Source organism: Coregonus lavaretus, assembly GCF_964263955.1.
Source record: "Coregonus lavaretus genome assembly, chromosome: 9".
Lineage (NCBI taxonomy): Eukaryota > Metazoa > Chordata > Actinopteri > Salmoniformes > Salmonidae > Coregonus > Coregonus lavaretus.
The window spans coordinates 51740587-51754350 of record NC_139996.1 but is presented as its reverse complement, the minus strand read 5'-3'; the positions used below and the strand labels follow the sequence as shown (position 1 = coordinate 51754350).

Sequence of the window (13764 nt, the reverse complement as noted above, 5' to 3'; positions counted from 1 at the left end):
CCAAGGCTACAGTTAGTTATCCTATTACGTTACATACAATGTGCTCAAGAAGAAAGTCTTGCAAACCAGTGCTCCATCCAGTGACCAAAAATCAATACTGCACATAGAATGAATTCCTATTCCAAAGCTTGTGTTTAAGAAAACAGTGCAACGTAACGGACACATTTGCACTTTGCCATGCCCATCGTAGAGAACATGAGTTCACATTAAGGGGAGTTTTTCCCAACTGTCCATGTTCTTAAGGTGGCACAGAAAAGTAGATTTGGGTTCAGTGTTTCCCCTGGGATTTTTTCCCTTTGCCTGGGGGGGGTATCCGTGGGAATGCAGCCCCGTGAGATTTTTTTTTTTTGAAGAATGACTTTTTTAGAAGGACAATTTAAATGTATCCCCAACTTATGCAGCATAGTGCGCTTTAAATAATTAGGCTGAAGCATGGGGTTGCCAATCAGCATTTACCTCATTGAAAAATCCCCAAAACACTCAATGCATCAATTGCTAATATATGTTGGAACTTGCCACTCCAGGGTTTTTACTAGAAGAAAAATTGGGTTTAGGTGGTGGGTGTGGTAGGTGGCAATTTGGCACAGTCTCAGGCAGAAAGTTTTAGAAGCCCACTTGGGTGCAGACTAAATGCAGCTGTTTTAAGTTAATTTCCTGCAATTCTTCACATTTTGTCATGGCTTATACAGTGTTATGTTATTTAACTCAAACATAACACAATCAATGGGGGCTCCATACCATGACATTTTTGTAATTTGATTCTCCCTGACAGTCTTTATTTTGGTGATAGTTAGTTCTCAAAGATCTTATTTTAAAATATGTCCATTCTTTTCTACATACTATCTGGTTTTAGTCAATTTGACACAAAACGTTTTACCATCCAGATTTTTATTTTAAGAATGTCATATTTTTGGGAGTGGGGTTAACATGGGTTGAAGGCAATTGGTGTAACTTTGAGGATCAAATCAGCTCCAGGCTGAAGAATTAGTCTGAAGTAGGCCTGTTGCCTGAAGCAGTACGAAGTCCAATCAATTTATAGTACAAACTGTCAATGACCTTGCGATTCAAATTCATTTTTGTGATTTATGATTTTTTGCTAAGCATTAGGAGAAACTTAAAGGCCTGAGAAAGGCTGTGACAGTATTTCAGATATTTCCCATCAAGTTAAAAGAACTTGTGCAAATCTATTTACACTTGATTTATCCTAAACACAGTTGTGACCTGAAATTGTTGCTAATTGTAAATCTCATTGAAGAAATCAGAACACTTAACCAGTTAACATGAATATACTTCACAACTGAGCATGGTACCACATATCTCAGAGCCAAATACCGGCACTCATATTTGAGGAATGTATAAGTAGATGGGCTGACAGGCAAATTCATTGTGTGTGACTGCTTCCAAACAAGGTTAATTTCATGAACTGATATCAATGAAGTGCAACATATCACCCTTATTCACTAAAGCATATTACTGCACATACTCCATGAAATGTATATAGTACATTTAGAAACCATTAATTACACTGCAAAACCTAATTTTGGCCAAGAAACACTTCATAGAGCATTTTATTGTGGCATATTTCAGAAGGAGAATGGACTCCTGATGTTGGGCGATTCAGTCGGCGTTCCAATTCATCCCAAAGGTGTTCGATGGGGTTGTGATCAGGGCTCTGTGCAGGCCAGTCAAGTTCTTCCACACTGCTCTCGACAAACAATTTCAGGATGGACCTCGCTTTGTGCAGGAGTGCTTTGTCATGCTGAAACAGAAAATGGCCTTCCCCAAACTGTTGCCACAAAGTTGGAAGCACAGAATCCTCTAGAATATCATTGTATGCTGTAGCGTTAAGATCTCCCTTCACTGGAACTAAGGGGCCCAGACCGAACCATGAAAAACAGTCCGAGACCATTATTCCTCCACCAATCTTTACAGTTGGCACTATGCATTGGGGCAGGTAGCGTTCTCCTGGCATCCGCCAAACCCAGATTCGTCTGTCGGACTGCCAGATGGTGAAACGTTTCCACTGCTCCAGAGTCCAGTGGCAGCGAGCTTTACACCACACCAGCCGACGCTTGGCATTGCGCATGGTGATCTTAGGCTTGTGTGCGGCTGCTCGGCCATGGAAACCCATTTCAACCGAGGACAGATGTTTTTACGCTCTTCAGCGGTCCTGTTCTGTGAACTTGTATGGACTACCACTTTGCGGCTGAGCTGTTGTTGCTCTTAGATGTTTCCACCTCTGAAATAGCCGAATCCACTATTTTGAAGAGGTGTCCACATACTTTTGTATATATAGTGTCCTATTCCCAAAAGTCCACAAGCAATGAAGGCAGGAGTAGGTAGTATTGTTGTAAAATTTACATGTGTTGAGCAAGCACCAATCATTTTACCATGCAAAAGTGTTTACCAAGCCTACTTTCAAATAAACTTGCTTTACACAAATCATATTCAGAGAAAAGGGTACTAGAGAGCAGTTCTGCTCTTATTCAACATATCTTCCTAGGGTGGGGGGGGCTAACTTGTTTGTTGAATGTGATTATGGTGCTTGGCTAGAAAACCTGCCTGTCGACACAGGCTCTCAGCAGGGTTGTCTACATTACCTTTTCCAGTGAAACGCAACCATTGGGTAAATACATGAACAATACAAAGCTGACAACCCTGCAGAGATAAACATGTGCATTTTAAAATGAATATAAGAACCCATTTTTAAGGGCTACAGCTCAACTCACACACATTTTTCTCCATACCTCTAATTGACAAGTTCCAATATATACAGTTATACTCCCTGAAAACAGAAAAATACGAATCATAATTCCTCCTCTGTAACCTCTACCCAAACTCACATTAAAACAAAGGCAACAGAGTTTTTCAAAGGCAAACCGAACCGGCAATATGGGGGACCAGGTAGCCATGTTTTGTCTGTGTTTGACAGTGTCCCTGGCTCCCTGGCCCAGTCTAGCCCGGGTCTGTCCCTGGTTGTCCCTCTGGTATTTACCAGTGTCTAGAGTTGACCAGCTCGGGCCGCAGGCTGAGTCTCTTGAGGGTCTCGTAGCCCACCACGATGACCACGGCTGTGGGGGTGGAGGAGATGATGCGGGCAGACAACCCCTTAGTCATCCCCCAGGGTCCTTCCTCTGCCAGCAGCTGCTTGAAGGTCGCAATGACCGATGACCTGCCCTCCACCTTAGGAGACACAGTGAGAAAGGTTAATATCATTTTTTTAAAATCCTTTAGAGTTTAGTGAGAAATCGATGGATCTAGGTGAAAAGACAAATGAGGAGTCCCTTTAGTGTCTTGACCAATGCCTAATCAGTTGTTTCAATGTGAACATGGGAATTTTTTTGCCTATGTATTTAAGCTAGGCAAATCATTCTTATGAACGTTTAAATACCCCCTGAAACGTCCCTATTTGTCATTTCAGAATGTTTGTAAAAGTTGGCCTGAAAACCCCTTGAACCTGCTTTGTAAAACATAATGAATAAGCCATTGAACTCATAAGTGCCTTGAACAGTATATACCCCCAGAATACAGTGCATTCGGGAAGTATTCAGACCCCTTGACTTTTTCCACTTTGTTACGTTACAGCCTTATTCTAAAATGGATTAAAGTGTTGTTTTTTCATCAATCTACACACAATAACCCATAATGACAAAGCAAAAACTGGCAAATGTATTAAAAATAAAAAACTGAAATTTCACATTTATACAAGTATTCAGACCCTACTTAGTACTTTTCTGAAGCGCCTTTGGCAGTGATTACAGCCTCAAGTCTTACTGGGTATGACGCCACAAGCTTGGCACATGTATTTGGGGAGTTTCTCCCATTCTTCTCTGCAGATCCTCTCAAGCTCTGTCAGGTTGGATGAGAAGCGTTGCTGCAGAGCTATTTTCAGGTATCTCCAGAGATGTTTGATCGGGTTCAAGTCCGGGCCACTCAAGGACATTCAGAGACTTGTCCGGAAGGCACTCCCGCGTTGTATTGGCTGTGTGCTGAGGGTCGTTGTCCTGTTGGAAGGTGAACCTTCGCCCCCAGTCTGAGGACCTGAGCGCCCTGGAGCAGGTTTTCATCAAGGATCTAGACAGATGTTTGCCTTTCCAATCAATTGAATTTACCACAGGTAGACTCCAATCAAGTTGTAGAAACATCAAGGATGATCAATGCAAACAGGATGCACCTGAGCTCAATTTCGAGTATCATAGCAAAGGGTCTGAATACTTGTGTAAATAAGGCATTTGTTTTATTTTTTATAAATGTGTAAATTTTTCTAAAAACCTGTTTTCGCATTGTCATTATGGGTATTGTGTGTAGATTGATTCGATTTTTTAATTTTTTAAAATTCATTTTATAATAAGGCTGTAACATAACAAAATGTGGAAAAGGGGAAGTGGTCTGAATACTTTCCGAATGCACTGTAAATCCAATAAGAGGATCTGGTATGGTAAACTTGACATTGTTTGCAAACCATGTCACCAGTGATTACAAAAAGGATCAACTAAGACAATACCACTGAATATGAATGTGTCACTTCGTTCAGTTAAACCATAACAAGGATTGTTTTCAGACAAAGCAATATACTTGTGGTTTTACCTGCACTCTGGCCCGTACAACATCCATGGGATTGGTGATGGTGGAGGCTGTGGCTGCTGCCATTGGCCCAGCGATGGCCTGCAGAAGCAGGTGAGGACAATCGCTGGGGGCTAGTTTGGAAAGGTTCTCTGTAAACAGGGGAAAATGTAAAGCACAAAAACATTTCAGATCCATTTCAAGCAGCTTTAGAATTGCCCATGTCATGTAATATCATAGAAAACCTAGCTAAAATCTACTAGTGCTTGCTATATATAAAGAGTATATGTAAAGAATTGCCTACCTGCATAAAAATGATAAAAAGGCCACCACACCGCGCTGTTGGGGATGTAGGTGAGGAGGGATGCCACGTATCCCCGGTAAAATCCCCGGAAACCGTCAGCGGCGCATATCTGCACCACAATGTCCCTGCTTTGTCCGAAAGTCACTTTGCTCTTGGATGTCGCCATCATAATTTTGGGTTTGACCTTGAAGCGGCTCAGGTGTCCCCCCTGGCCTTGCATCATGAGCTGCTGAGAGACCATATCTATGGGCACAGTGATGGTCTGGGCCACCAGGGACGCCGCTCCCCCTGCCCACAGAGACTTCACTGTGTTATTGCTGGAATATTGGGACACATACTTCCTTACCAGTTCATAGGTGGTGATGTAGGCCTGGCCTGAGATCAAGGTGAAGGTGTTGACCATGAAGCCTCGGTAGAGACCTCGCGGGCCCTCCGCCTTCAGGATCTTGTAGAAGGCGTCAAAGGTGCCCGTGTAGAGGGACTTGCCCTTCTGCACCTGCAGCCGGGTGCGGATGAGGGTGAACGGGTAGACTGTGGCCCGGGTGGTCATAGTCATGAACACACCCAGGGAGTAGAACTTTTTCTTGTCCAGGTCCTCCCATTCGATGATCCGGATGTTGCGTTTCTTCTCCTCCATCCTGCCTGCTGGAGTCCACAGCTCCTTGTTGAATGGACCGCGCCCTCCACACCACCTAATGGACCAAGAGAAGGACATTGAGGCAGATCGAAATCATGGGTCATTCTGCCTCAAAAAGCACAAAGATAGGATTTTGTCACTCACCATCTCAGATTGTTTTGAAATAATTCCTGCAACATTATTTTTATTGAAAGACAATATGAGGTCTGAGAAATTAAGCTAATTGATTGCACCCAAATTGGCCATTTCAATTGATAGAATTCATATAATATTCAATAAATAGTAACCAACATCTGATTTGGACCAAACCTCGTATTAGCAATGATTAAGATGTGAGGAACCCAAATAAATTGTCAAAAGCCAAATCACTGACCCCCAAACCAAGCCCACCCCAACGGCCAGTTTACAGCATCAGTTCTCTGTCTGACGAGTACTATGAAGCTGCGACTAGGAGTATTGTTTCTTTCTTCATACTATGTAATGTATTCTCAGTTAATTTGGTGTTGGCCATCTTCCCCTGTTCAGAGACATTTGGCATTTAAGTTGTTAAGTATATGTACCATCATACAACCACATATTACCAGGTTCTGACCACTAGAGGGTGCTGTTGAATGTCCCCCACCCCCTCAATGTTCATTTAAGACTGAACCTTGAAATGATAATGATTTATAAATGTAGAATGAGTGACAAGTTAAAATTAGAACAATGTATTTGCCCAAATATATCAAAGAAAAAGCATATGAAAACAAAAAACTGCCTTGAGAACTACTCATTCCTCATTTCATTATTTCTTTGTTCAGTGCATCTTCTATTGCAGTGATGTCGCTACATCCAAATTGATATTGGCAAACAGTTGCAGTGGTTTGTTCCTTAATGATGCAGATGTTATGTACCAAAAACAAGCATCTGGTCTCTCTCCGTTTGGCCAAGAAAATGATCTTGCTGGATAACTTGGATGCATGAATTTCACATTTACATCCATGTTTTCATCATCCACAGAATCGGCAATTCCAATCCAGTATTCATCATCATAGCAGCAAACTAGAATATCAGATACTCGCATATTCACCATTGTATGCTCATCTATGGGTTTACCATGGACCAAGTCAAACTTAATGGCAAACTGTTTACACCTATGAGGCTTTTGGAGAGTCGAACAAAGTGATGGAAGCTTCCGGTTTCTGGCAGAGTTCTTGAATTCTAGTTTGCTGCTATGATGAAGAGTACTGGATTGGAATTGCTGATGCTGTGGAGCAAGGTAATTTTCTTGGCCAAACAAAGGACAGGTTGTGTACCAAAAACAAGCATCATCTGCTCCATTAAAAGGAACATTTGTATTATATTTTTGATATAAGTGGCATGTTATAGAAGGTTCCAGACAGTTTTCTTTGCGATTTCACTTGTTTTTGATAAACTTACTCAGACTTCCTGAGCCTCATTCTGGAGTGCCAGGCCGTCCAAAAAACATGAACCAAGACTCCAACACCCAAATACGTCCTTTTACAAATGGCAAAACTCTCAGTATCGTGATGCAGATCTTTAGACGTTGAACACATGAAATTGTCATACCAAACTTTATCGGCAACGTTATAATCCATTTTGCGATAATTTCTGAGATTATATGCTATAAAGACATGCTATAAAGCAAGCTAGCTAGCTAATAAAGTAGCATCACTGATGAAAGGGGGAACACTAAGTCTGTTGTTATTTAGCTTATGTTAGCTAAAGGTTTGCTTGCTACCTAACCAGCTTCGCAAGTGTGTGTTTCGGGATAGGGTAAACGTCTAGCTACTTTCAGGTTGTTTTGAGCTTCGCTATTGTTATCATTCTGCAAAACATGTAGTTTGCCAACGTTTGATGGCTTAGAGCGCTTTCACATATCGGATCCTGTATCTTATGTTTGGGTACCCTGATAGGCTAGGTCTAGTTAGGTCTATAAAGCATGAGTGAAACGCAATATTGTACCCAGGCGAGTTGCGTGGAACTTTTTGTCCGTTGTAACCTACCTAGCTTGCTAGTTGAGCTGGTTGAGAGAATGCCAAGAGTGTGCAAAGCTGTCATCAAGGCAAAGGGTGGCTACTTTGAAGAATCTCAAATATAACATATATTTTGATTTGTTTAACACTTTTTTGGTTACTACATGATTCCATATGTGTTATTTCATAGCTTTGATGTCTTCACTATTATTATACAATGTAGGAAATAGTACAAATAAAGAAAAACCCTTGAATGAGTAGGTGTGTCCAAACTTTTGACTGGTACCTTATATATTTGTGCCCATCTCAGTGAACTAATCCATTGCGGACACCTAGATTAAAAGTCAATTTATGCTTGATCCAAAAATGAGGTCAGAGGCTCCATTTGGAGGGTGTGACGCAATTGCAGAGCCTCCAGAGGCATGCAGAGGCCAAATCAAGCTCCGTACCGCATCGCCTCCCAAATGTTGTAACAATGCGGAGGGCTCTGTATAGCTCCGCATTAACATGATTGGTTGACGGTAGAAAACACAAACTGACTTCCTTGACAACAGCTCTGCACTGCTCCGCGAAGCGCAATAAGTATGTATGCCCTGACTATGTATGCCCTGCTGCATGGCCAATGCAGACGTTGGATTGACCATGCACCCAGATGCACAATGCACTTCTCTCTCCAGAATGCGCTCTCTCCCGCCAATTTGTGCACATTCATTGTTTCATAACTTAATTGTGTGAATAGTTTGCGTTTGATTGTTAGTGTATATCAATTCCCCATGACATATCACTAGTAGTACATTTACCGTTAATTCCTATAATTTCTCATCTACAATGTTTGTTACTTTGGTTCCGGTAATTTCTGTTAATGCATTCAATATTATTATTCCAGTCTTCCCGTTATCATTGTCTGAGTGGACACATTGTTTGCAGAGTGTGAGAAACAAGTTTTGGTTTATTTCATTCCAATTACGAGTTTTGTCAATTTTGTCATTGTCTTTTGTTTGGATCGCTCCTGACAGTGTTGAGTAAGGATGCACACGCATAGAAGTAGGCCTATAGGCTACCTGGCCTGCGCGCAAATGTAGGCATATAAATGTGCCCATTTGGGGATCTGATAGTATTTCTGATTGGCTTAACGCACCACCACTAATGAGCTGTGGAGCTTCTCAAAGTAATGTTTTCTTCACCTCAAACAGCAAGCAAAATGTCTGTTTTTACATCCATTGAGAATTATAATAGTTCCTCAATGTATTTGAAAAATATTTCCAGCTCTCTCCCTTTCGATAACCACTCAGCGTGAAAGGGAAAAATGTAATGCTCTGATCCAGTGGAAATGTCATAAAATAGGTCTACCTGATTACTTCTTATCAGTGTTTGGCTTGGACTGAAATAGGTTCCGGTACTCATTTTGGGTGCTGGTACTGTTTATATTTAGGTAAAGGAGCTCCACAATACTTTTGAGCTAATATTCTATAAGAGGAACAGGAGCTCAAGCAGTAGAACATTTCAGGTGCCGGTACTCAGCTCCAGTGAGCTCCTGCCCAAGTCCAGCACTGCTTCTTATCCCTTGCAAATAGCCTATAGCTGTGTCTGTCCCGAGCTCACTGGCGCAGGAAACTCTGAGAGCCCAGAATATTTTATACAATGTTAGCTTCGGCGGACCCAAGTTAAATAGTTTATAGAATGTTTCAAGTTAGTTGCAGACAGGCCATATGTAGCCAATGTAATTTATAGGATATTTATTTTTATCAGGATATTTTCTACCTGCAGACTGCAATGTTTTTATTTGTTGGCTTTATGTAGGCTATTTTTACATAGTTGGCAATGGCAATATAATTTACTTTTTAGGTTTGTATCATTTTCATTTAGATATAATTTTTATTAACCACATGACAATGATTTTGAGATATGAAGACGTTATTATACATTAAATTAAACTGTTTCACGACAATTTGCATATGAAAACCCTAACTGGCATGCAGATCGGTAGAAATGGTAAGATAAATTGGCATTCCACATGAGAAAGGTTGCCGACTCCTCGTGTAGCCTATTACCAGCAACTTCAGGAGAGTAATGGCAGAATCTGCGAAAGCCAGCAGGAGCGGGAGGAAAATAGTTGGGTCAGGTAAAAAAAAAAAAATTCTGGTTATCTAGATCTCTGGCACCCTCGAGGCAGGTCTTATTTCATCAAACCGTAAGCTTTATGCATCAGACAAGCTCAATGCATATTGTTGATTTTATTAAAACACATAGGGTGTGTCTATATAAGGAAAAATACACCTTTAAAAATGTTGACGAAAGAACAGACGACTTTCAGTCAACCAATATTTTTTGGGGTCGGGGAGAGCCTTACTACTTATTTCCACTAGCTCTCACACTAGTTAGCCTTTCAAGCAGTAGTTGTCAAGTGTCAACCTCATGCAGAGTATACCGTGTCAGATCAATGAAAACGTATTCACTTGTACTTTAATTAATATTTGCAGAAAACAACGCCAGCGTGTGCTCAACTGTCCTTGTGAACTGTGTTTCAATTAGCTAGCAAACAATAGCTATGGGTTGTTCTGAAACCGTAGCAGACGGTTTGTGTTAGGCCTTGAAAACCCTTCTCCGTACATGGGGTTTTCAGCGGTTACAATCGCCCACGGTTGGCTCCATGTGAACTACAATTCTGATGCCGCGTTTTAACGTTTAGAAACGTCAATAATCGCTTTCAAAGCGTTTTTCGGAACATATGCTGATATATCCCTTATCTTTCATATCTGTGACATAGAATCGTTCAAATAAAAAATACACTTACTGTAGCAGTTTTGCACAGATCGACAAGCTGTGTGTGCGCGCCTCCAGTTAACGAACTACACTTCCTCCCCAGTTCAAATCAAATCAAATTGTATTTGTCACATGCTTCATGAACAGGTGTAGACTAACAGTGAAATGCTTACTTACGGGCCCTTCCCAACATTTTACATTTTAGTCATTTAGCAGACGCTCTTATCCAGAGCGACTTAAAGTTAGTGAATACAATTTTTTTTTTTATACTGGCCCCCCGTGGGAATCGAACCCACAACCCTGGCGTTGCAAACGCCATGCTCTATCAACTGAGCTACATCCCTGCCGGCCATTCCCTCCCCTACCCTGGACGACGCTGGGCCAATTGTGCGCCCGCCCATGAGTCTCCCGGTCGCGGCCGGCTGCGACAGAGCCTGGATTCGAACCAGGATCTCTAGTGGCACAGTTAGCACTGCGATGCAGTGCCTTAGACCACTGCGCCACCCAACAATGCAAAGATAAAGAAAATTGAGAAATAATAGAAAAGTAAAACACGTAATAATAAATACACAATGAGTAAAGATAACTTGGCTATATACACGGGGTACCAGTACCAAGTCGATGTAATTCAGGTAGATATGTACATATAACTAGGAATAAAGTGACAGATAAACAGTAGCAGCAGCGTATGTGATGATTCAAAAGAATTAGTGCAAAAAGGGTCAATGCAGATAGTTAAATAATTAACCAAATAGCTACACGGAGTAACTAGTTAACAGTCTTATGACTTGGGGGTAGAAGCTGTTCAGGGCCCTGTTACAGACTTGGTGCATCAATACCGCTTGCCGTGCGGTAGCAGAGAGAACAATCTATGACTTGAGAGGCTGGAGTCTGACAATTTTTAGGGCCTTCTTATGACACCGCTTGGTATAGAGGTCCTGGATGATGGCAGGGAGCTCGGCCCCAGTGATGTACTGGGCTGTACGTACTACCCTCTGTAGCGCCTTGTGGTTGATGCCAAGCAGTTGCCATACCAAGAGGTGATGCAGCCAGTCAAGATGCTCTCAATGGTGCAGTTGTAGAACTTTGAGGATCTGATGGCCCATGCCAAATATTTTCAGGCTCCTGAACAACTGTGTTGGTGTGTGTGGACCATGATAGATCCTTAGGGATGTGGACACCGAGGAACTTCAAGCTCTCGACCCGCTAAACTACAGCCCTGTTGATGTGGATGGGGGCGTGCTCGGCCCTCCGTTTCCTGTAGTCCGAATTGAGTGGGTCCAGGGTGTCTAGGATGATGGTGTTGATGTGAGCCATGACAAGCCTTTCAAAGCATTTCATGGCTACAGATGTGAGTTCTACAGGGCGACAGTCATTTAGACAGGTTACCTTGGCGTTCTTGGGCACAGGGACTATGGTGGTCTGCTTGAAACATGTAGGCATTACAGACTGGGTCAGGGAGAGGTAGAAAATGTCAGTGAAAACACTTGCCAGCTGGTCAGCGCATGCCCTGCGGCGTTGTGAATGTTAACCTGTTTAAAGGTCTTACTCACATCGGCTACGGAGAGCGTGATCACAAAGTCGTCCAGAACAGCTGGTGCTCTCATGCATTGTTCAGTGTTGCTTGCCTCGAAGCAAGCATAGAAGGCATTTAGCTCGTCTGGTAGGCTTGCGTCATTGGGCAGCTCGCGGCTGGATTTCCCTTTGTAATCCGTGATAGTTTGCAAGCCCTGCCACATCCGACAGTTATGCTTACACACAGGTGTTCGGAGCTTGACAGCAAATTAGCACAGGTGGCCACCTAGGTCTTCCGTAAACATGTAACATGGAGATGTGGGAGCACTAACTCTATAAAGGTGGTAGTAATTTAAATAAATAAAAATCTCCTCGCTGATATGAAAGATACGTTACTTATATTTCCAAAACCGTACCACAAGCGATGCATTTTTACGTTCAGAACGAGCGCCTGTATCTTAACAAAACTCCCTTGACCATAAGATACTATCGTCAATAGGCGCTAAAGCAGTTAGCGTCTAGGAATGGGTTAGTGTTAGATACAAATAATGGCTACAATAACCATATTTCCATCCAGGTTTTAATGCGAGTAATGTCATACCGTATTTTTTTTAAATCACAACAGCTGTTGAAACAGGAAGTTTCAGTATAATTTTATAAATGCAGACAGAATTTGTTCATTCAACATGGTGGTAACTTTTTGTGTCGGTCAAATTCATTATGCGAGAAATGCCGGTTTAAAACGCCTTTGTGCGAATATTGATATAATACCCATCATATCGAAGTAAACTTGTAGTCACGCAATCCCACTACGACTTGGGAAACCATGCAGTTTATTAGGCAACAGATTAAATAAATTATGAACTTCACAGGGTGGCGAAAGTGCTGTTGGCTAGAGTGCAAGCCCCCAGACCAGAGAAGGCACATTTGCTATTTAATGCAACCATTTTTGTGACAAAACTATTGGTAGAGTTGAAAATGCGATGGAAACATTTTACTTTAGATTTTTATTCGGTACATTTAAAACTTAACATTTTGTGCGCACTACGTCATCACGCACTGATTTGTATATGCAACAAGTCCGTTTGGTAGAATCACCACTGGTGGGAACATTTGCATATTTTATTTTGCGGATTTTTAGAACATTCGCATGAAAATCTATCCCCAATTGGATGGAAACCTAGCAATTGTAACAATATTTTCTGCAGACAGCGCACACGCAATTGAAGAATGCAATTTAACCTTAGCGCTCTGGTTAAACCTATCGCATGATCTGTTGATAAAAAGCTTATCGTTGGAATATAAAAAAAATAAAAACGCATCGACCTTACAAAACAAGGAAACGTGACTTACCGTGTTACAGAGCCATTTTCACATAGCTCAAAACGCCATGTTTATGCTACTGAAGGCTAAACTGATCTATAAGTATAACATTCTAATAACCTTGTAAAAATAAACATTCGTTTAAAAGATTCGGCGACTTTGCAAGCCTCGGACTAGTTTGATGTCAAATTCATGCCGTCAATGTACGGTCACCGCTGCCTGAATGAGCGTCTCATCAGCAACATTAAAAACGTACTTCCGGGTCACGGAACTTTTCTAAATAAAAGTCCCCCACCCTTTACGAAAAAAGATTGCGGTCAGAGTGCAATATAACTGCAGAGTGCAGTATAACTGCATAACACTGTAGTGTAACTGTAGTTAGAGTGCAGTATAACTGAAGTATGCTGCAAATGCTGTGTCCAAAATAACATTATTTTTACAGTAGTCATTTTGCAGTGTAACTGCAGTTACAGTGCCATATAACTGCAGTTCTTTATGCTATTTTCCTCATGACTCCTAAATGCATTTTTGACTATGACCTTGCTTGTTTACCCCCCGTGGGACAGACTGTTTGTTCCCACACTCGGGACTCTGACTCTTTATTGGTTACACGGTCTCTTGGACTCCCATCCAAATTCTAACCACCTCTCGCCGGCTTTGTATTCATGTTACCTGATGAAATT

At 41.7% G+C, this 13764-nt stretch overlaps 1 protein-coding gene across 1 annotated transcript; it reads right to left on the bottom strand.

Moving 5' to 3' along the window:
* Positions 1-875: 875 nt before the first annotated feature.
* slc25a44a (solute carrier family 25 member 44a) lies at positions 876-13324 on the bottom strand. The gene is made up of 4 exons (XM_084169172.1): positions 13112-13324; positions 4868-5559; positions 4588-4715; positions 876-3183 (listed from the first exon to the last, which is right to left on the bottom strand). Exons 2-4 carry the CDS (start codon positions 5502-5504, stop codon positions 2992-2994), a joined length of 957 nt encoding a protein of 318 aa, XP_084025298.1. The 5' UTR covers positions 5505-5559; positions 13112-13324; the 3' UTR covers positions 876-2991.
* Between the last annotated feature and the right edge of the window lie 440 nt (positions 13325-13764).

Bases quoted from the DNA above. Each gene is read 5' to 3' on its own strand.
- slc25a44a (XM_084169172.1), bottom strand. From the start codon at position 5,504: ATGGAGGAGAAGAAACGCAACATCCGGATCATCGAATGGGAGGACCTG. The intron at 4,716-4,867 runs GTAGGCAATTCT...CCCTGTTTACAG, and splicing joins TTTTTATCATTTTTATGCAG to AGAACCTTTCCAAACTAGCC. The intron at 3,184-4,587 runs GTAAAACCACAA...GTGTCTCCTAAG, and splicing joins TTGTACGGGCCAGAGTGCAG to GTGGAGGGCAGGTCATCGGT.